This window comes from Lutra lutra, chromosome 5, assembly GCF_902655055.1.
Source record: "Lutra lutra chromosome 5, mLutLut1.2, whole genome shotgun sequence".
NCBI lineage: Eukaryota > Metazoa > Chordata > Mammalia > Carnivora > Mustelidae > Lutra > Lutra lutra.
Genome location: NC_062282.1, coordinates 102961951 through 102985772, shown reverse-complemented (window position 1 = coordinate 102985772; position 23822 = coordinate 102961951). Strand labels below are relative to the sequence as shown.

General features: G+C 41.3%; 2 protein-coding genes across 12 annotated transcripts in view; both read right to left on the bottom strand.

The window, feature by feature from the left end:
- The window catches only part of ANKDD1B (ankyrin repeat and death domain containing 1B), a 65699-nt gene that overhangs the window by 28707 nt on the left and 13170 nt on the right, over positions 1–23822 (bottom strand). For all 11 annotated transcript variants that reach the window (XR_007127475.1, XM_047730257.1, XM_047730258.1 and 8 more), the window contains 5 exons: positions 23711–23809; positions 11561–11659; positions 11340–11444; positions 1866–1964; positions 1079–1177 (listed from right to left, as the gene is read on the bottom strand). Coding sequence is in view for 10 of the 11 variants with exons in the window: in XM_047730257.1 (XP_047586213.1) it covers positions 1079–1177; positions 1866–1964; positions 11340–11444; positions 11561–11659; positions 23711–23809 (501 nt within the window). In the remaining variant the exon portion in view is untranslated. The remainder of the gene's footprint in view (positions 1–1078; positions 1178–1865; positions 1965–11339; positions 11445–11560; positions 11660–23710; positions 23810–23822) is intronic.
- Positions 20833–21559, bottom strand: LOC125100237 (60S ribosomal protein L23a-like). The gene has a single exon (XM_047730268.1). It carries the CDS (start codon positions 21357–21359, stop codon positions 21102–21104), a length of 258 nt encoding a protein of 85 aa, XP_047586224.1. The 5' UTR covers positions 21360–21559; the 3' UTR covers positions 20833–21101.

Genomic DNA, 23822 nt, shown 5'->3' with positions numbered 1-23822 from the left:
TTGATTCAGCAATTTGCAGCATCCCCTGACTGCCTGTCCCCACCTCCAGGCTCTCCAGGCACCAAGCCCCCTTTAGACCACTGTGACATTCACAGGCCTATACACAAAATGGAGCCCATCGCTCTTTGCGGCTTAGAACCTGGCAAAGTCTCTATTGTCTACAAGTCAAAGCCAAGCCCTCCCCATGGGGAGCACAGCCCTTCTTTATCTCTACCTTGACCCTCTCAGCTCTGACCTTTTTGCATGCCCTTCTCGCCTTGTAGCCTTCTTCTTCTTTTTTAAAATTTTTAAATATTTTATTTATTTATTTGACACAGAGAGAGAGATCACAAGTAGGCAGAAAGACAGGCAGAGAGAGAGAGGGGGAAGCAGGCTCCCCGCCATGCAGAGAGCCCAATGTGGGGCTCGATCCCAGGACCCCGAGATCATGACCTGAGCCCAAGGCGGAGGCTTAACCCACTGAGCCACCCAGGCGCCTCTCACCCTGTAGGCTCCTAGAATAAAAATACATTACCTAGCATAAATTACGTACTAAATATTTTTAAGGTAATGGGTAAATAAATGAATGGATTAACAAGCCTGGTGATGGGTATTCAGGAGGGTATGGATTGCATGGAGCACTGGGAGTTACACACAATGAATCATGGAACACTACATCAAAAACTATTGAGGTGGGGCGCCTGGGTGGCTCAATGGGTTGGGCCGCTGCCTTCGGCTCAGGTCATGATCTCAGGGTCCTGGGATTGAGTCCCGCATCAGGCTCTCTGCTCAGCAGGAAGCCTGCTTCCCTCTCTCTCTCTCTCTGCCTGCCTCTCCGTCTACTTGTGATCTCTCTCTGTCAAATAAATAAATAAAATCTTTAAAAAAAAACTAATGAGGTACTGTATGGTGATTAACATAACATAAAAGAAAAAAAATGACTTGCTGGCATACTTTAAAGAAAAAAGAAGGGACTTTTCAGCATGACATTTTACACTCTGTAGCACTAATCTCTTTGTTTTCCTCCCATGAAAGCCATTCCTCCCCTGCCTTCCACTTCCCAGTCTTGTATTCATCTGTAATGAGCACCTTCACATACCTCATTGATCTCATTTGTTTCTTGCCACTGGGTTAGCAGCACCCTGACCACAGGACTGTGACCATGCTTTGCTGCAAGATGCAGGGCAGCATTCCCCTCCTGCAAAAGAGACAAATTCATGATAGAGTCCAGAGCACTGAGGAACATGGCCTTCCAACGGTCAGGGTTGCAATGGGACTTCTGAGAGGTTTCATTTTGATTAAAGCTGCAGTCCAGAATGTGGGTCATATTATCCACAGTGTCAAGTGAAATTTACAATTTTTTAAAGTTTCAAATGTAAAGATATAGTTGTTTGAACCAGTAGGGAAAAACCATCCATACTTCTTGTTCTATCCTTGCTGTTAATTTGCTAACAAAAAGTGAAGCAGAAGAAGCAATCCCATATGACCTATGTGAAGGTACCAAAAGAGTTAGCATGCAGAACTTTTGGACCCACAATCCCATATGTGTGTATCAATTCCTCTTAATAATCAAAGATATGCAGAAAGATATGGGTGTCTATTACAGTTTCCCTCCCCAGGGAGGTGACACTGAATCTCCAGCAGACGTCAGGAAAAGAAAAGAGGAAACTGGAAATAACAGCGGAAAAATCCATGTAGTCTATTGATGTCACAAACATTTATGGGGTGAAAATTAGCAATCTGTTTGACCCACTGCAAAAGTAGGTTCATTTCATCTGGATATTCCATACTCTGACTGTAGCAGCAATTGAACAAACTGAACACCTGATACCAGGAGTCACTCTCCTTTCTCTTGTTCTCAGCAAAGAAATAAAAGTCCCACTCACCTTGTCCTTTTCTGAAGTATGTAGATTAAGGAAGATAAGTTTTTCTATCATTTCAGTGTGGCCCCTCTCAGCTGCCCAAAGAAATGGTTTTCTTCCTTTCTGAAAATCAATCACAAACCTCCAGTGTTTATTACACATTTATTGAATAAGCAAGACAACTGACAGAATGGACGGCATTTTGATGGTTACAAGAAGGCCAAGATGGTGCTTCTGGTTGTAGCATTTAGGCCCTTCCTAGGCGATAACAATCCCTGTAAGTCCCAACCAGCTTCTGTTCTGAGTCATTGCCCAAAACTGTGGGAACTTCCCATGAGCACAGAATCATTTTTAGGGGACAGAAAAGTACTGTTCAGAGGTGTTCCTCCCAAGCACCTGGGGAAGTGCTGATTCAGAGCCAGACAACAAGCTTCCCATACAAATGTAGGATTTTTACCAACTTTCTGTGTTTATTGAATAGTTCTGTTGCTCAACTCTTAACAAAGAGAAGCAATTAGGTGACCTGTCTCAGGTACCTGCACATAACACCCTAAGCCTTGCCTTACTGATAAAAATGTGCGAAGCACCAAACAAAAAAAATGTTTGGGTGGCTCAGTTGTTAAGCGTCTGCCTTCAGCTCAGGTAGTGATCCCAGTGTCCTGGGATCGAGCCCCATGTCAGGCTCCCTGCTCAGCAGGAGGCCTGTATCTCCCTCTTCCATCGTCCCTGCTTGTGTTCCCTCTCTTGTTGTGTCTGTCAAATAAACAAATAACATCTTAAAAAAAAATGCTAAAAATGCTATTTATTCATCTGAGCGAGAAAGCACACACACACACATGCACACACACACAGAGACATGAGAGGGGGGAAGGGTAGAGGGGAAGGGAGAGGGAGAGACAATGTCAAGCAGACTGTGTGCTGAGCATGGAGTCCTACTCAAGGCTCACGGCAGGGTTCAACATGGGGCTGAGTCTCACAACCCTGACATCATGACCTGAGCCAAAACCAAGAGTCAGGCATTTAACCGACTGAGCCACCAGGTGCCCCTTTAATTCCAGATATTTAAAAGAAGGAAAAGGAAGTTGGGGCAGCAAGATGGAGGCCGAAATATTTTTTTTCAATTAAAGAAAACACTCACAAATTGGCTTGGTGTGTTATTAACCAAAAGCTTAGTAAGATGTTTGAAATGTGGGAAACAAGATGCAAGCCTCTTTGTAAGAAGATTTCTAAACCTGAGATTTGTTAACTCATCCCCTGCTAATGCAGGGTTATGAAAAGATCATAGAGACTGCTAACTTGAGACGAAGAGCACATGATTCCCCATTAATTGGGGAAAAAGGGAAGGAAAAATGCTGAAATAATAATGGCAACAAAAAAAATGTCTATAAGGATTCATCCTATGGAACTCTGTATTCATGCATTTATAGAAGCTGGAGAAAACAAAGTAGTACCAAAAAGTTCACCTAATTCACTATTCTTGAGCCAAACATGTTTGCCAATGAGGTCTACATCCCCAATCTTCAACCCCAGAAGGCTTGGCTTTCATCCTCATTCTCATGAATTCACTAAGGAAGCATACACACACACACACACACACAAAACAAACAAACAAAAAAAACCAGATTGCTTGGACCCCCAGTTTTCTGATTTTCTGCAAGTTATTAGACACCTAATTGAAAAACAGAATTTAGTCTTGAGATCTGAACAACATTTTGGAAATGACAGACCAAAAATTATTGTGTCTGGCTTATACAAATATCTGCAAATGGTGACAATGGATAAAGGTTCATATTTTAAAAAATCACAAGGAAGGATGTGTGATGTGAGAGAGAATTATATACTACATGAAAACATTTAGTCACATATCCTTATAAGTTATTTACTTATTTATTCCACAATTATTGAGCATCCGGGAATATGCCAGATATTGTGCTCAGCAACAGAGTGGCCAAGTTGAAAAATACACTGCCCCATCCTCAAGAAGCTCAGAGTCCAACAGGGAAGATAAAGACATGAGCAAGTAATTAAAATGAAATACAGTAACTGAGTGCTGGTGATATATGGGAGTATATAACTCAGCATGAGTGTGTATTTGTGGATGGGGAGGGAGGTGACAAGAAATGGAGGAAGAAGGCCTTTTAAATTCACTAAAGCACTAGAACAGGAGAAAAGAGCAAGGGTGGTGACATTTCCTGCTCACCATCTTTCCCACTGGGAGCCTATGCCCTGTTTTTACAGAACTATTAATCAAAGGCTCCTACTTCTTCCACCATCTATCCCTTAGTCACACTGTTTGGGTCAGGGATGGTCACATGCCTGGCGAGACCACTCAGAGTCAACTGTGGGATATTTTTCTGGCACATTCTATCTGTCTCTAGTCTAGAGTCATCGGCTAAGCCATCATCGGCCCTCTTTGTCACCCAACAAGGAGAACCCACCTAAGAATGAAGCCAGCACAGACGAAAAACAGAAAAAGAGACAAGAGCCCTGCTAACAGCATAGGCGCTATTGGAATCAGACATACCTGAAGTTACATGTGCACAACATGTGTGAGTGAGTCAATCAAGTCCATTTTTTTTTTTTTCTTTAAGTAGTTGGAATTGAGCTTCTGTCGCCTGTCACTAGCAGGGCTTCCTTAAACCACCCCCCCCTACCTCAAAGGATCATTAGAATGACTTTAATGCCCACACAGAGGGTCTCTTTGGCTTCAACTAAACATTTCAGAATCACAGGATTATCAAAAGCCACACCTGATACCAGTCTACTCTCAAGATGTAGGACACAAACCAAAGCTTGCCAGTGTCAGCTCTTCCTCTTCATACCATGTCCTACACAGCTGTCCAACTGTTGGCTTTGAGGCCCCAGAGGACAGCTCAGTTGCAAGGTGACAAATCCACACTGAGCAGGTACTAGAGCCACCTTGGCTTAGAGGGCTGGTGCCCTACAGGAACAGATATCCCCTGTAACAACTCTTGGAGCATAGCTTCCAGGTCCCCTCAAGGGACATGCCCAGTTCATTACAAAAGTTACTACCCTCAGAGAAGTCCACAGTATGGAGCCCCCATCTGGGGTTCATAGGTCATCGGTAGTTCCTCCAAGTCCAAATGCTATTTGCTAATTAGGGGCCACTTTTATCATAAGCAATACTTATCTTATTTGCAGTGACACAGGGCCAGACAGCTAACCAAAGTTTAAATTCTCACGCAGAAGCAAAAGGGGTTTTGTTGGCTCTTTACCCACAGAGACCATAAACAATACATGAGGGAGTTGTGTCCTAGAGTAGACATCAGCTGCTTTTGTATCTCTGTTCTTTTCTTCTAATAACAGCAGCTTCATTTTCCTGTAGAGAACTTTCCCAATTATACACACACAGACTCTGTCATTTATCTATTTAGTGCTGTCAACTGCCAGGCTTTAAATACCCCCATGAAGTGACCACTTAACCCAGGCTGGTCACAGTGATTGGTTCAGGATTGGGCAGATGATTCAAGCAGGCCAAACAGAGTTGTTCCTGAGATTCAGAACATGAACATTTGATGAGAGGAATGTTCTTTCTTATGAATCAAAATCTATAAGAATATCCATAAGAGGGGCTCCTAGGTGGCTCAGTCAGTTAAGGTCTGACTTGGTTTCAACTCAGGTCATGATCTCTAGGTCATGAGATCAAGCCCCGTGTTGGGTACAGTACTCCACAGGGAGTCTGCTTGAGATTCTTTCTTTCTCTGCCCTTCCCCCTACTCATGAACACATGCATGCTCTCTCTCTCAAATAAATAAATAAAATCTTTTTTAAAAAAGAATCTCCAGGGGGGCGCCTGGGTGGCTCAGTGGGTTAAGCCACTGCCTTCGGCTCAGGTCATGATCTCAGGGTCCTGGGATCGAGTCCCGCATCGGGCTCTCTGCTCAGCAAGGAGCCTGCTTCCCTCTCTCTCTCTCTCTCTGCCTGCCTCTCTGTCTACTTGTGATCTCTCTCTGTCAAATAAACAAATAAAATCTATAAAAAAAAAAAAAAAAAGAATCTCCAGGGACGCCTGGGTGGCTCAGTTGGTTGGGCGGCTGCCTTCAGCTCAGGTCATGATCCCAGCATCCTGGGATCGAGTCCCACATAGGGCTCCTTGCTTGGCAGGGAGCCTGCTTCTCCCTCTGCCTCTACCTGCCACTCTGTCTGCCTGTGCTCGCTCTTGCTTCTCTCTCTATGTCAAATAAATAAATAAAATCTTAAAAAATAAAATAAAATAAAATAAAAAAGAATCTCCATAAAAATATCTTGAAACTGGTAGAAGCCAGAAACCATCAGATAAACCCTCAAACTCTTCAGTTCGCAATAAGTAAATTACCTCTATTGCTTAATCTAGATTAAACTGGATTTTTATCACTCATAACAGAAAGCAGTCTAATACATAATTAGCAGTTTGGGGACAAATATTACTAGAAGTACCAGGGATCTATTCAACTTTAAAATGGCTTCACTCTTGGGGCACCTGGGTGTTTCAGTTGGTTAAAGATCTGCATTGGGGTCACTTGGGTCTTGATTCCAGGGTCCTGGGATCAAGCCCTGCTTCTCCCTCTGACCCTCCCCCTGCTCCTACCCTTGTGCACGCTGTCTCTCTCAAATAAATAAATAAAATCTTTTAAAAAATTAAATAAAATGGCTTACTCTTACCCTTAGCTGCTACAAAGACCTAAATTTCTGCGTGGCTAAACTAGGTAACAGAGGACCCTCCCCCAAAGAAAGCCCAGTGTGGTTAAGAAATGGAAGATTATCACAGATGAAATATTTTTCCTCACCAAGAAAACAGCTATTACTTTAAACTTTTGATGCCTTTTAAAAATATTACCATCAAGAAGAAAATATGATAGCCAAATTACACAAAATAAGGGCATTTAAAGTAATCTATACCTTAGAAACATACCAGAAGGCAACATAAAGATGAAGTGAGAGCAAAATGAGCTATAAAACTTTCTCCTATCTTATCACATATAATTAGGAAAAATAACAAGAACTCTAAAAATAATTTTAAAAAATAGTTTCTTTCCATGTCTTATTTCCTTTTTTAACCACCAAACTCTTCTAAAATGCTGTTCAAGTTGGCCTCTATCCAGCACAGTCCCCTAGGACTGATTCTCACCTGCAAGGCGGGGAGGCCTTCCAGCCAGGACAGTGGAACCTGGCATCAGAGCTCCAGTCTCAAAGAAACCACAATGCCTTCCCAGCTCAGGATCCTGATTCCCTTTCCTAATTAATGAAAATAAGGAGGGGCCAGAATTCCTGTTTCCTTTTTCCTTGATTAACACAATGTCTATTTAACCTAACATGTTTTAATTCAATGCATTTGTTTGCATGTGAATAAGTCTGAGAGGTTTCGTTGCTTATTAGAAATTATTTTTCAGTTTATTAGCAGGGTTCAGTTAACACATGCAGCAAAAATTTCATAAACAGCCATTAAATGGCACCCAGAGATCAAACTGACCATCCTTTCCCACAATGATCCCAGAGATGGAGAGAGGAGAGCCTCTGAGAGGAGGCCAGGGAGAACCCAGCACAAAGTCCCCTAGTGCCCTATGTGCAGGTCTATCCCCCACAACATTTCCCCTTACCTTGGGACCCACAACCAGAACCCAGGCATAAGAGGAAAACCAGCAGTTTGCTTAATAATTAGAGATTTGAGAGGGAAAAAAAGAATGTTACCATGAATTAAAAAGTGTTGAAGGAGGAGTGCCTGAGTGGCTCAGTCAGTTAAGTGTCTGCCTTTGGCTCAAGTCATGATCTCAAGGTCCTGGGATTGAGTCCCACATCCTGCTTTTCCTTCTCCCTCTGCCCGCCACTACCTACCTCCGCCCTCCCCCGGCTTACGTTCTCTCTCTCTCAGGCTGTCTCTTTCTCTCAAATAAATAAATAAAATCTGTTTTTTAAAAAAGTGCTGAAGGAGCAGTGTGTTAAATATGCAGTCACAGAACTATAGAGTGTGGACTGAGTTCTCCCCTTGCACATGGGAGCCCTTAAATACTGGCCTCAGGTCCATGTAAGAAGGTATGCCTTCCCAAATCCCCTCATGCTCATTATTCCCAATCCTCCAAAAAGGGAAGCTTCTTTGCATTTTGATCTCTAAAGACTCCCTATAAAGATTCCTTTGAACCAGTGGAAGTTCCGTTAAGTCTACAGCTGAAACCAACCTAATAGTGTACCACCAAACGCTATAAATATTCAACAAGTATTCATATACTCTAAGGCCATTCCTTTCTCTGCCCCTGCTCCACCCTAAACATTGTGAGTACTTATTTTTGACCACTAGATGGAAGTTTGCATGTAGACTCAAAACATCTACACTGCTTTACTAATAACTTCTCTTGGCTGCTCTAATCTCTCTCCCCTGGAGAGGCCATGGAGCTGGAAGAAACTTCAAAATATCTTCCAGTGTATTCCATCTCTCCCACCCCCACCCACACTCTCCTACGCGTAGTTAAATCTCTTTTATTTATAAAGACCTCCTCCTCACAAGGCTTTCCTTGCTAGCTTTTGAAGTCCCCTCTGGGCTAAAGAGAATTTTACCAATGCTGGTCAGGTTAGCAGGCTCTCAGTCACTTTCTGCAGATAAGAAAGTATGCGAGAGGGTCAGCTGTGAAGGCAAAGCAGTCATTTCTATCAAATGCATTCAGTGAGTTCCACAATACTTTTAAGCAAACACAGAAAAATCTAATGATGAATTAATATACCTGAGCTCCTGATCCGAGGTCCTACTGGGTTTTGCCAACATCCTTGACCCACTCACAGATCTCAGAAAAAGAGTAGACTTTGTCTATTCCATTGATCCATCTAGGTTTCTTACAGAACTAAAATTGGACTCAGAGATTCTTCTCTCACTAAATGAGCCAGGGGACTCATTATTTGCTCATTCCTCATATGTCTCTGAATCCATCTTAATTTTAACATCTCCCAGCTGGACATGCCTGCACAGTCTGCTGCCAGGGCTCCTCCGCCTTTTTCCCAACAGACAGGGGAGGAGGAAGAGGGGTGGGAACAGGACAACTTCAGAGCCAGTTAAAGAGATGGTAGCCAAGAAGGTTGCTGGCCAGAAGCTGCAGACATGGCCAAGACTTCTCAGAACCCTGCTTTGGTTTTGAGTCCCTTCAGCCTCATGATCCTCCCCACACATGTTGGCTCCTGTGAAATCAGCCAGAGCCCACTGAAAGGAAAGACTGTCATGTGTCTCCTAGATAATATGCCCTCAACAAACATCTGCTAAATTGAACTGAGTGGAATTCATTCACATCCCTACTTAACATCAATCAAACCAGAATGATCTAACTTCCTGTGTCACTGGGTGCTATTTGACTATGATTATCAGTTTGAGGATATCAGACAGTGTATTTTATCCTATAATAATTGTTATAATAACTACCATTTAGTGAGCACTTACCACATATCAGGCTCTTTGCCTAAGTGCTTTACAATCATTAACTCATTAAAACATCCCAACAGTGGCTGTTTCAGTATTGCTACATGGGAACCACTTAGGGGTAGTGTCTGACTGGAAAGGGGTGGTGGAATGGCTTATAATGAAATTCAATGGCAGAGGCCTTTTTTACATAAAATTAAGGAAATATCAATCATCTATATGAAATCATAGAGGTATTGCTGATAAAAAATTATATGGAAGCCCCCCTTCCCAATCATCCCTTTTACACACTGTAGCTTTGACCAGCTGGAAAACTTGCTTGAAACTCATAGCTAATATATGCCCATACCACAGCCCAAGTCTGTCTCCTCCAAGTTGTAAATGTACAGTTGCTCAGTCATACTCTGAGGAAGTAAAACAAATTTATAGACTTCATTTGAAGAAAAGAGTTGTTATTATTATTGTTGCTATTGTTACTAAGACTAAGGTCAGGGGCACCTGGGTGGTTCAGTCTCTTAAGCATCTGCCTTCAGCTCCGGTCATGATCTCCAGGTCCTGGAATGGAGCCCCACATAGGGTGCTCCTGCTCAGCAAAGAGTCTGCTTCTCCTTCTGTCTGCCGTGCTACCCCTGCTTGTCCCCTCTCTCTCTTTCTGTCAATAAATAAAATCTTTTTTAAAAAGACTAAGTTCAGGGCACCTGGGTGGCTTAGTGGGTTAAAGCCTCTGCCTTAGGCTCAGGTCATGATCCCAGGGTCCTGGGATCAAGCCCCACATTGGGCTCTCTGCTCAACAGGGAGCCTGCTTCCCCCCCGCCCTCTCTGCCTGCTTCTCTGCCTGCTTGTGATCTCCATCTGTCAAATAAATAAATAAAATCTTAAAAAAAAAAAAAAAAGACTAAGGTCAGAAAAGAATGTGAAAATTTTTTACAAGAGGTAAAGTGAGGTATTACTGCTTAATTTCTGGAGAGACTTTTATGGATAATAATGTTCTAGGTACAGTGAAAAGGAGGTCCCATTTGAAATCCAAATGTCAACCTCACAGGGTATGCTCCCCTGTGAGAAAAGCCTAGAAGAAGATATTCCAGGAAAAAGTCCCTGGCACATAGGGGATGCCCACTGTCATCTGAGAAGGGAGACAGGACAGCAGGATAGCACGGTGACTGGGGTCAACTAGACCTGAATTCAAATCCTAGCTTTCACTTTCCAGTTTGGGGACACTAGACCAGGTACTGGGGTTCTGTGAGCCTCAATTTCATCACCTTTAAAAATAAGCAAAATCTTTCTATATATGATTATGGGAATTAACCAGATCATTCATTCATTCAGCAATGATTCAAGCATCCATATACACCAGGCCCTAGACCTCTCAGTGAAATAATGTATGTAAATAGCGTTCCTCTATACCTAGCACACTAATAAATACTCAGTAGGTGGTGGCTATTATTAGTATATATCTCCCTATGAAAAGAAAAAGAGGGAAGCCTGGGTGGCTCAGTCATTAAGCATCTGCCTTCAGCTCAGGTCATGATTCTGGAGTCCTGGGATCAAGCCCTGCATCAGACTTCCTGCTGGGCGGGAATCCTGCTCCTCCCTCTCCCACTCCCCCTGCTTGTGTTCCTGCTCTCACTGTCTCTCTCTCTGTGTCAAATAAATATATTTTTAAAAATCTTAAAAAAAAAAAAAGAAAAGAAAAGAAATAGAATGTACACAAATATGGTTAACATTGCATTATATTCCATGACCCATTACTGCATAGTCTTGGATCAAATATACTCCCAAAAGGCCACACACAATGGAGTAAAATGCAAACATACATTCTGAATACAAAACAGGGAGGATACTGTCCACAATAAGCCAGGATTAGGGAACAGAGAGGGAAAAATGAATCTGGATACTTGCTCAATGCTTCCTGCCCTTCTCACATGAGATGCCAGGGCCACCACCAACACTTCTCATCTGTTCTGCCGTCTCAGAGTGATGGAGGAGCTAGCTCCAGGGCCAGGTCTGTCTGTGCTGGCTGCTTTGGCAGCTCTAGCAGGAGAGGGAAGAAAGAGGAATGCATAGGGGTATGCATAGGATCTGTACTACTAGAGCAGATATACCTCATCAGGCTGGTCCAGGTCCTTCAAGTGCAGATCTTGAATGAGGTACTCCACAATGCGTACATTATTGCTCTGAGCTGCAAAGTGGAGGGCATTCATACCATCCTGAAGAGAGCCAAGGTGAGCCAAGGTGAGGGACATAATTACACAGTGATCTTAGGACTTCCCCATCCCACACTGGGGCAGTGCGAACTATGTCCTGGTGTGGCCTACAAACCTACCTCATTCTTGGCCCTTTGGTCTGCTCCAGCTCGAATGAGCATAAGCGTGATCTCGAGACTTCCAGACCAGGCTGCAAGGTGAAGTACTGTCAAGCCGTGCTTCCCCAAGAAGATAAAAGAAAAGCATCTATCACTGGAATGAGCCATAACACAGTCTCAGTCAACAAAGGCCAAGTTAATATTCAGTTAGTGAAAATTAACAAATAGGGGAAAAAACTTAATATATAGCAAATGTGATATTTCAATTCTATGGGGAAAAGGAATGCATTTAATAAGTGGTAGAGGCACAAGTCAGTCTCCACAGGGAAGAAAATATAACTAAATCTTATATTATATCTTATATTATATTATATTATAATATATACCATAATATATCTTATATTATATTAAATCTTATACACAAAAAAGAATAAGAAGAAAATCTAGACTGTAAGGTACAGTGTCTTAATCCACAAGTTATAAAAGGAAAGAATGGTGGTAAAGTCAAGAAACAAATGATAGATTTTTAAAAATGTATTTTAATAAAGATAAATGGTTACTTTTTCTAATACATGAAACTTCTTGCAAATCAACAAAAAAGAAGGCAATTAAACCAACTGAAAAAGTGGACCAAAAAAAAAAAAAAAAGGCACTCTCTTAAGGTATTAGTGGAAATGAACTGTTATGGTTTGAGCAATCTGGCAATATCTATTGAAAATTTCAATTCAACCAGCGATCCCACCACTAGGAATCTATTCTTTGAAAATGAGTTTTTAAGACCTAATATTATGTAAATAAGAATATTAACTGTAGCCCTTTAAAATGAGAGCAAGGCAAATGTCCATCGATATAAGAATGCTGAACAAATTAGGGCACAGTCAGATCACATCAAGCAGTCATTAGAAATAATGAGTTAGAGCTATAAAAACCGACTTGGAGAGACTTCCAAGAAGTAGCTGTTAAATGTGAAGAATACAATGCAGAAAAAAATAGTCCCATTTTTTATAAAACAAGCAATGACAAAAACTCATGTGTACACGTATTTATCTATATCTGTCTAAGGTGGGTATGTAGGTAGACAGATGTTCAATACCAATATAGATATGATTCTATGAGCATGAGGAAAAGTACAGAAATAAACACATATACTCCATTAAATGTAGTTTAACTGTTAAATGTAGTTACTGGAGAAGGAGCAGATGCACAAAAAAGAAAAAACAGAGAAGACTGAGGTTATAAAAAGCAATCCTATTTTTCCTCAAATAGCTTAAAATAGAGCTACCCTACCAACCCAGCAATCACACTACTGGGTATATACTCTAAAGATACAAATGTAGTGATCCGAAGGGGCACGTGCACACCAATGTTTACAGCAGCAATGTCCACGATAGCCAAACTATGGAAAGAACCTAGATGTCCATCAACAGATGAATGGATAAAGAAGAGGTGGTATATATATACAATGGAATACTATGCAGCCATCAAAAGAAATGAAATCTTGCCATTTGCAACGACATGGATGGAACTAGAGGGTATTATGCTTAGCAAAATAAGTCAATCAGAGAAAAACAATTATCATATGATCTCCCTGATATGAGGAAGTTGAGAGGCAACATGAAGGGTTTGGAGGGTAGGAAAAGAATAAATGAAACAAGGTGGGATAGGGAGGAAGATAAACCATAAGAGACTCTTAATCTCACAAAACAAACTGAGGGTTTCTGGGGGGGAGGGGGATAGGGAGAGGGTGGTTGGGTTATGAACATTGGGGAAGGTATGTGCTATGGTGATTGCTGTGAAGTATGTAAACCTGGCGATTCACAGACCTGTACCCCTGGGGCTAATAATACATTATATGTTAATTTTAAAAATTTTTTTAAAAAAGAACGTAGGGGTGCCTGGGTGGCTCAGTGGGTTAAGCCTCTGCCTTCAGCTCAGGTCACGATCTCAGGGTCCTGGGATCGAGCCCCGCATTGGGCTCTCTGCTCAGCAGGGAGCCTGCTTCCCCCCCTCTCTCTGCCTGCCTCTCTGCCTACTTGTGATCTCTCTCTCCCTCTGTCAAATAAATAAATAAAATCTTTAAAAAAATTAAAAATTAAAAATTAAAAAAAGAATGTAGATATCCATCAACAGATGAATGGATAAAGAGGTAGTATATATACACAATGGAATACTATGCAGCCATCAAAAGAAATGAAATCTTGCCATTTGCAACGACGTGGATGGAACTAGAGGGTATTGTGCTGAGTGAAATAAGTCAATCAGAGAAAGACAAATATCATATAATCTCCCGGATGTGAGGAATTTGAGAGGCAGAGTGAGGGGTCTGGGGAGTTGGGAAGGAAAAAAATAAAATAAGATGGGATCAGGAGGGAGACAAACCAGGGAGACTCTTAATTTCACAAAACAATCTGAGGGTTGCTGGGGGGAAGGGGGTTATGGAGAAGGTGGTTGGGTTGTGGACATTGGGGAGGGTATGTGCTATGGTGAGTGCTTTGAAGTGTGTAAGCTTGATGATTCACAGACCTGTACCCCTGGGGCAAATAATATATTATATGTTAATAAAATAATTAATAAAAAATAATCCTATTTATATATAAATCATTTAAAATATTTTTCTATATGAAATTATATAGGTGTGCATGTGCATGAAACAGACTGACAGACTCAGTAAGTACCTACTGACCTTTAGGGATGCTGTGGGTAGTTAGACTTGTAGACGGAAGGAGCAGGAGAAAAGTGTGAAAGGAAACGGCCGGTAGTTAACATTGGCTGTCTCAGGAAGGTGGAATTGGAGAGTACTAAACTAGGAAAGTTGGGACATGCATCCTAGGCCCCAAGTTAGAGAAGTAATATAGAGCAGACATTATGAGCGTGACCTGTGGAGTTAAAAGAAACTGACCAATTTCACTCTCCTACTTTCAAGTAATGTTCTAGTTCACACTCAGCCTCATACTCCTTAACCGTAAGTTCATGTGTCTGATCTTCTGTTTCCTTTTATCTCTGTCAAAAAAAATCACCCATTGATCTGTTCAAGTGACTTCCATCTTAACTGCCTCTCCTAATTGACTTTGTTTGTAGTCAAGAAACCAGTTTGCTAGAGATATACAGTATGACTAAAACAAGGAAGGAGGGTCTGTGGGGGGCACTTTCATTTGCCTTTTGGCATTTACTTTGGTTGCCCCAGAAACTGCATTAATGTATTCTCTTCTTCTCAAGAAAGTACAGATACAGAAAAGTGAAAAGGAAGTCCCAGATTATGAGGTGTAACTCAGTGGTTCTGAGTGGGGGAGATGGGCCAATTTTGCCCCCCAGGGGACATTTGGAGATGTCTGAAGATAACTTTTGATTGCTGTGGCTGAGTAGAGATACTGGCATTTAGTGGGTAGAAGCCAGAGATACTGCAAAGCATCCTATAATCCCAAACAGTCCCCCACAACAAAAAAACCATCTGACCAAAATGTCATAGGGTCACTGTTGATAAACTCTGCTTTAAATGTACACACTCTATAAAATGTACATTTCAGCTGTCACACTACCCAGTGAGTCTACTTAAGTCTATTTATATATTTACAATTCCAATATGCAGAAAATGCTCATCAAGTTCTGCACTTTTTCCCAAGGACTAATGATGGACAATAACTCATTGAGGTTCTTCAAGAAATGTGCCCTAAACACAATTTCCTTAATGACCCTTCCTTAATGACTCTTCTCTACAAATTAATGGTCTCTATTCAGGAATACTAAATCCAGTTTCACATATGGCCAAAAAGAGGTCAGATATATTTTTTAAATTTATTTATTTTTATTTAAAATCAATTAACACAATATATTATTTGTTTCAGAGGTAGAGGTGATCCATCAGTCTCATATAATACCCAGTGCTCATTACATCATGTACCCTCCTTAATGTCCATCACTCAGTTACCCCATCCCCCACACCCTCCCCTCCAGCAACCCTCAGTTTGTTTCCTATGCTTAAGAGTCTCTTACAGGGGGGCATTTGGATGGCTCAGTGGGTTAAGCCTCTGCCTTCGGCTTGGGTCATGGTCTCAGGGTCCTGGGATTGAGCCCCGCATCGGACTCTCTCCTCAGCGGGGAGCCTGCTTCCACCTCTCTCTGCCTGCCTCTCTACCTACTTGTGATGTCTCTCTCTGTCAAATAAATAAATAAAAATCATAAAAAGAAAAGAAAAGACTCTCTTACGGTTTGTCTCCCTCTCTGATTTTGTCTTGTTTTATTTTTCCCTCTCTTCCCCTATGATCCTCTGTCTTGTTTTTTAAATTCTACATATCAGCGAGATCATATGATAATTGTTTTTCTCTGATCAACATATTTAGCTTAGCATAACACCCCCTAGTTCCATCCAGGTCATTGCAAGTGGCAAGATTTCATTTTTTGATAGCTGAGTAGTATTCCATTGTATATACATACCACATCTTCTTTATTCATCTATCAATGGACATCTGGGCTCTTTCCATAGCTTGGCTATTGTGAACATTGTTGCCATAAACACTGGGGTGCAAGTGACTCTTAGGATCACTACATTTGTATCTTTGGGATAAACACCCAGTAGTGCAATTGCTGGGTCGTAGGGTAGCTCTGTTTTCAACCTTTTGAGGAATCTCCATACTGTTTTCAAGAGTGGCTGAACCAGCTTTCATACCCACCAACAGTCTAAGAGGGTTTCCCTTTCTCTGCATCCTCTCCAACATCGTTTCCTGACTGGTTAATTTTAGCCATCTGACGGTGTGAGGTGGTATCTCACTGTGGTTTTGATTTGTATTTCCCTGATGCCAAGTGATGATGAACATTCTTTCATGTGTCTGTTGGCCATTTGGATGTCTTCTTTGCAGAAATGTCTGTTCATGTCTTCAACCCATTTCTTGATTGGATTATTTGTTCTTTGGGTATTGAGTTTGATAAGTTCTTCATAGATTTCGGATACTAGCCCTTTATCTGATATGCCATTTGCAAATAGCTTCTCCCATTCTGTTGATTGCCTTTGGTTTTGTCAGCTGTTTCCTTTGCTGTGCAAAAGCTTTTTATCTTGATGAAGTCCCAATAGCTCATTTTTGCCTTTGTTTGCCTTGCCTTTGGAGATGTGTCTAGCAAGAAGTTGCTGCAGCTGAAGTCAAAGATGTTGCTGCCGGTAGTCTCCTCTAGGATTTTGATGGATTCCTCTCTCACATTGAGATCTTCCATCCATTTTGAATCCATTGTGTATGGTGTAAGGAAATGATCCAGTTTCATTCTCAGCATGTGGCTGTCCAATTTTCTCAGCTCCATTTGTGGAAGAGACTGTCTTTCTTCCATTGGATGTTCTTTCCTGCTTTGCCAAAGATTAGTTGACTATAGAGTTGAGGGTGCATTTCTGGGTTCTCTATTCTGTTCCATTGATCTATATGTCTGTTTTTGTACAAGTACCATACTGTCTTGATGATTACAGCTTTGTATTAGAGCTTGAAGTCCAGGATTGTGATGTCATCAGTTTTGGATTTTCCTTAGGTGGTCTCGTCCTCACAAGATGGCTTTAAGTTCCACACAAACTGATGACTCCAAAAATCATGTCTCCCTGTCAAACAAATGAATTGACATCCCCAAGGGATCACAAGACACCTGTTCAGTCAGGAAGAACATTGCACTGTGAGTTTTCTAAAGAATAGCAGTAAAACCAGATGCTTTGCAAGCCCTTCTCAGAAATATTTTTGATAGAAGATAAATCACACCTGGATAGGAGCTCTATTTTTTCCTAAGAGGTCATTCCTAATTTCAAAGCAGGCAACAGTTAAGGATTTCAAACACTAATCATAAAATCCAAGAGTCAGGAATTCAAACTGCCAACAACAGGAATCTTTGAAGGCATCATTCCTCAGAGGTTAAGAATCACTGCTCACAGATGTTAATTCCCTAACAAAAATGTTCATAAAACTATGTCTTGTGACAAGAAACTGACATGTCTAGGACAGTTTGTGAGCATGTATCATGGATTACACTCACACTTGTACAGAATGTTCTGTAGAGCATGAAAGACCCACAGTCAGTGGTGATCTATCCCTATCAACAGTGTGGTCATAGGTGAGGTCATTAACTTCCCCTGAGGAACACATGCATTGGAGTACCTCCCCAGAGATAAGAAGCTGAGAGCTGATGCTGTCATTATTCTCTAAGCACCACCTGCTCTCCACCTGGGATCCTTGACTCACATCTGTTAAGGGCCTCCATTTATCCAGTGTGCCTCTTCCCAAGAATCAGGGATGCCACTGACTTTGAACCTGGAGCTCTCAGCACCTAGGCCATGGTTAGCTTGTAATGCCTTGAGAGATACATTATGTTAAAGGTCTTTGTCCTTAATAGACTGTACACCCCTCAAAGTAGGGACTGTATATCATGCCAGTGCTTCCTGACATGATCACCTAGGGATCTTGTTAAGTCACAGATTCTGATTCAGGAAGTCTGGGGTGGGGTCTGGGATTCTGCATGTCAAGCTCCCAGGAAAGGCCAGGGTTTCTAGTCTCAGGACGACACTTTGAATAACAAGAACTTAAATGTTATTAAATCTCCAGTAGCTGGCATGGAGATTTACCCACAGCAGGAAATGAATAAATATTGATGGTGAAGGGGTTCAACTGTTGGCTCTTTACAATCCGGTGTGAGAAAACAGATCTGCCAAGTCAAATTCAAGGCTCATGACCCAGATAAAGAAAGTTTGACCAAACAGAGCATTGCTTGAATTATAAAAAGCATTTTCTTAGTTATGTTCTAATGCCACAGTGGATAAAGTTATAGAAATATTAAACTTTGGGGCACCTGGGTGGCTCAGTGGGTTAAAGCCTCTGCCTTCGGCTCAGGTCATGATCCCAGGGTCCTGGGATCGAGCCCCGTATCGGGCTCTCTGCTTGGCAGGGAGCCTGCTTCCTCCTCTCTCTCTGCTTGCCTCTCTGCCTACTTGTGATTTCTCTCTGTCAAATAAATAAATAAAATCTTTAAAAAAAAAAGAAATATTAAACTTAGTGAAACTTTCAAAGTGGAGTACAGAGGAATATCTGAAATATATATGTACAATACCATATTTCCCACCTGACAGCATTTCAATCTTACAAGGCCAAATTACAAACAAACAAACAAACAACAACAACAACAACAAAGCTGATGCTAGCTTCCAAATGTATGTTTGGAATAAGATGGTAGAACATTTCTTCATCATTCCAGGAACAACTGACTTATGGTCTGACAGAAACCAGCAGTATATTCAATATATTAGAAACATGGTGTTTATAAGAAAAGATGCTACCAATCTGGGCAATGGATGCATAAGTGTTTATTGTACAATTCTTTTCACTTTTTAGTATGTTAAAGATTTGGGATTACAGTCCTGGGTAGGATGGAATAAGTACACTGTCTCTCACCAAACACAACTAAAATCTCCAGACAAAATTCATAGAGTAGCTATCTTTTCACTTTTTAGTATGTTAAAGATTTGGGATTACAGTCCTGGGTAGGATGGAATAAGTACACTGTCTCTCACCAAACGCAACTAAAATCTCCAGATAAAATTCATAGAGTAGCTATTTGAGGACTCTGAGAAGTAAATGATAGCAGGTAGATTAGGAAGTAAACCATAACTCAGAATATAAACGAAGATTCTTTCCTGATTTGGTTTCTGTTTTTTTCCTTCCATACCTTGCAGCTTGAACTCAATGCAGTATAAGTCACAGAAGTGTGCTCTGGGAACAGACAGAAAGAGCTCCAAGAGAAGCCCTCTCTTTCTAGTCTGAGGAGCAGAAGGGAGGCCCTACAGGATAGAGAAAAGTAGCAGAAATACTGTTTCTTTATTCTCTTCTGGCCCTGCCCCAGGCAAGCCTCATTCCCAAAGCTGGAACCCTGTGGTAGAAGGGGTAGCAATAGCACTAACTGGGCAAGCACCTGAAACTAACAGAGAAATCTTCTTGGACCAGAAGAGTCGGTGGAGTGGGGACCCATGCTGGTTATTTTCCTTCCTCAGTCCCAGAAGCAGACCTAATTGTGGGAAGCAACACAGCTAGCTCAGAGAGCACACCTTTGACTTTCTAGTCAGAATGGCAGGAAAAGGGGGAAAGGGACCCTGGAGCTGGAGAATGTGGGGGTGAGGATGCTGGAGAGGTGGAAGCTTGAGAAGTGAGTGTGTGGCCTCACCCTGATCTGTACACAGACCAGACCCTACAGAGCATGACCAAGGCCTGGCATGCAGAACTACGGGGGCAGACTACTGCCCAGGTCTCAGACCAGGCCCTGGATAGTGGACCTGTGGAGCAGGTCCAAAGAGCTCTGCAAAAGTGTTGAAAACTGAAGGGAAACTAGTGTCAAATTATGAAGAAACTGGTCATCCCTATGCAAGGAAAAAAATGAACCTTGACCTCTTCCTCATACTTTATACTTAGTAACTCAAAATAGACAATAGATCTAAATGTAAGCATACAACTCTAAACATTTTACAAGAAAAATAGGAGAAAATCTCATGACAAGTTAGGCAAGTCATTCTTAGGTACAATACAACACCCAGGTTCATTTTTTAAAATACTGCTAAGTTGGACTTCATCAAAATTAAAAACTTTTGTTCTGTGAAAAAGATACATTACAGAGTGTGAGAAAATATTTGCAAATCACAGATCTAACCAAGGACCTATATCCAGAATATGTAAAGAACTCTCAAAACTGAACATTAAGAAAACAAACAACCCTATTAAAAAATATTCAGAAGATTTGAATAAACACATCTCCAAAGAAAATATACAAATGGCAAATAACACAAGAAAGATGCTCGATATTATTAGCCATTAAAGAAATGCAAATTAAAATAGCAATGAAACACCAATACATATCCATTAGAAAAGAAAACACTGTGGAGAAAAAAAGAAAATCTAGGGGCACCTGGGTGGCTCAGATGGTTAAGTATCTGCCTTTGACTCAGGTCATGTCCTGAGATCGAGCCCTACATCAGGTTCTCTGTTTCGTGGGGAGTCTCTTCTCCCTCTGCCTCTTCCCCAGCTTGTGCTCTGTCTCTCTCCCTCTCAAATGCATAAATGAAATCTTAAGAAAAAATGAAAAAATGAAAGCTACAAGTGCTGATGAGGATCTGGAACAAATAGTTCTGCTACACTGCTGCTGGAAATGCAAGGCCCAGCCACAAAAGAAAACAGTTTCTTTCTTTTCTTTTTTTTAAAGATTTTATTTATTTATTTGACAGACAGAGATCACGTGTAGGCAGAGAGGCAGGCAGAGAGAGAGGAAGGGAAGCAGGCCCCCCACCAAGCAGAGAGCCCCATGCCGCTGGATCCCAGGATCATGACCTAAGCCAAAGGCAGAGGCTTTATTCCAGTGAGCCACCCAGGTGCCCCAGAAAACAGTTTCTTACATACAGCTTACTATACCACCCAGATATCTCGCTGCTAGGACGTTCTACTAGAGAAAGGAAAACTTACACCTACATAAAATTGGTACACAAATGTTGATAACACCTTTATTTGTTTTTTGTTGTTGGTGTTTGTGAATAAAACTTATATAGGTTTAGCCAGCTGGGCTCGGTTTAGATGATCCCAGTTTTGTTGGCAACATCCAAAGCATCATAGTCAGGAGCCAATTGAACATATGCCTTCTTCTCTCCATCAGGCCTGATCAGGGTGTGGACCTTGGCCACAACAATGTCATAGAGCTTCTTCCTAGCCTGTTCGATCTGGTGGTGGTTGTCCTTGACATTCACAATGAACACAAGTGTGTTGCTCTCTTCTGTCTTCTTCGCGGCTGAATCAGTAGTTGGGGTGGCAGAGGAGCTGGATGATGGCATGGTGATCAAGCCTGTTTCTCTTGGGGGTACTCTTTTGAGGCTATTTGGGCTGCCTTTGGAGATGCAGTGTCGTGGGCCATCAGAAAGTAGGTGACGTGCAAGTCATCTTTTTTTCCTGACCGTGAATGCCTTTCAGCACCGCTTTCTTGGCCTTCAAAGTCTTTGTTTTGGCTTCACCTTTGGGAGGGCCAGAGGCTTCCTTCTTAGCCTTCAGCAGACATTTTCATGAAAGTCATAGCAGCTTTATTTGTAATAGTAAAAAACAGGAAACAACTCTAATGTCCTTCAACAGGTGAAGGCCTAAATAAACTTGTGGCACATCTATATACAGAAATACTATTCGCAACAAAAAGGGAAGAATTACTGATACATACAATATGAATGAATCCAGGAGAGATTTTTCTGAGTGAAAGAGGCAATTGTCAACATTTTGTCTGCTACATGACATCATTTATATGGCATTCTCAAAAATGCAAAAATATAGAGATGGAGAGGAGAGGGTTTGACTACAAAGAGGCGGTATGAGGAAATTTTCTGGGTGATGCAACTGTTCTGTATTTTGTTTACGGTGGTGACTACATGAATCTACACATGACCTAAAATTCATAGAACTGTATACCAAAAAGAAAGAAAATTGTATTGTCCATTTAAAAATTAAAACAAAAAGTTACTGTATCAGGGTTTCTTTTTTTTTTTTTTAAAGATTTTTTATTTATTTATTTGACAGAGAGAGATCACAAGTAGACGGAGAGGCAGGCAGAGAGAGAGAGAGAGGGAAGCAGGCTTCTTGCCGAGCAGAGAGCCCGATGTGGGACTCGATCCCAGGACCCTGAGATCATGACCTGAGCCGAAGGCAGCGGCTTAACCCACTGAGCCACCCAGGCGCCCCTGTATCAGGGTTTCAATGTCAAAATAAGAATAGACCCTTGGCAATCAGTTCTATTATCAAATCATCTTTTTCAGGCTAACTAACATTGTAAAATAATCAAATAACAACTTCCAGACCCAAACAACATGTAAAGTACCATAACCATAATACAACTTACTATCCTCACAAAATTAGAGTGCTTTCTGTGCCAGTTTTTAATAAAGGGTACTTCTTCATTCTGATTCTACTACATAACAATCAACTTGCCTACCAATCTCAGAGGAATAAAGTAGACAGAGAAGGATGTGTTCCACTTGTAAAACAAAGAAAAATGTTCATCATTATCATGTCTAGGCCATGTCTATACCAACAAAGCCAATAAGATGACCAGCTAGTTTGATCTGACTTCATTCACTCATCTTCCAAAGATTTACTAAGCACATAGTAAAAACCCAGGCTCCGGGAGAATGAAAGTAAAGCAGTGTTGAGCTTTATCTTCCAATGAGTCAATCCAGACAGAATACAGAATAGCTATGTAGAAACCTACTTACTGAACACTTTAAGAACAATGGCCCATTTGATTAAGAACCAGGAGCCATAGTCCATAGGATTCTAAAAACCAAGCCCATCATCCTTCATTGCAGCTGGAGATGATGAACGTGATATTGGGTATATCCAGCCCAAGTGGTTTTCTTGGGCCATGGTAAAGTAGTAAGTGAAGTTAGGAAAAATAGGGAGAAAATCCTTAGGGTGGGTTTTCATATCAATGCAGACAAATAGTTAAGCTGCTTTGGGGCTAACAGCTTGGTCTCTGGAACCAGGTAAACCAGGTTTAAATCCTGCCTTCACCCCTTCTTAGATGTAATACTTTGGGCAAGATATTTAACTTCTGTGTCTTGGGCTCTTCATATGAAAACTGTGTATTTTTAGTAACCCTGTTCTCACAAGGTTGGGAGACAAGGTTGAGCATTAAATATCAAAATCCTAAGACTGGTGCCTAGTACACAGTATGTACTTAACAAGCTTTGTTAGAGTTCACACAGCAAAGTCAAGACTTAGTGTCCCTGAGGCCAGTTAGTTTCTGTCCTCCATGTCCCAAATTATACTATAGGCAACCCTCTTATTCTTTTTTTTCAATTAACATATAATGTAATTATGTATTATTTGCCCCAGGGGTACAGGTCTGTGAATCATCAGGCTTACACATTTGACAGCACTCACCATAGCACATACCCTCCACAATGTCCACAAATGCATATTACTGGCCGTAAGGTCAATATGAGAAAATGAGCAAAAGCCTAAGTCCTACAGGTAGTGGGTAAACAATTTAGTTACCAATACACCTTAAAGATATCTTTCCAAAGTGAAAGCCGAATTTGGAAATATTGGGTGTGTATGTGAAGAAAAGATAACTGAAGTAACCAGATTTCCCCCATACACTGGTTATGCTCCAGTCCATTCTACCAAATGAAAATGAACTTACCTTATCAGCAATATCCACTCTTGCCTTGTGATTGAGCAAGAAATCCACCGCAGATATATGATTTGCCCCCACTGCAAAATGCAGGGCTGTGCGGTTCATCTGAGGAAACATA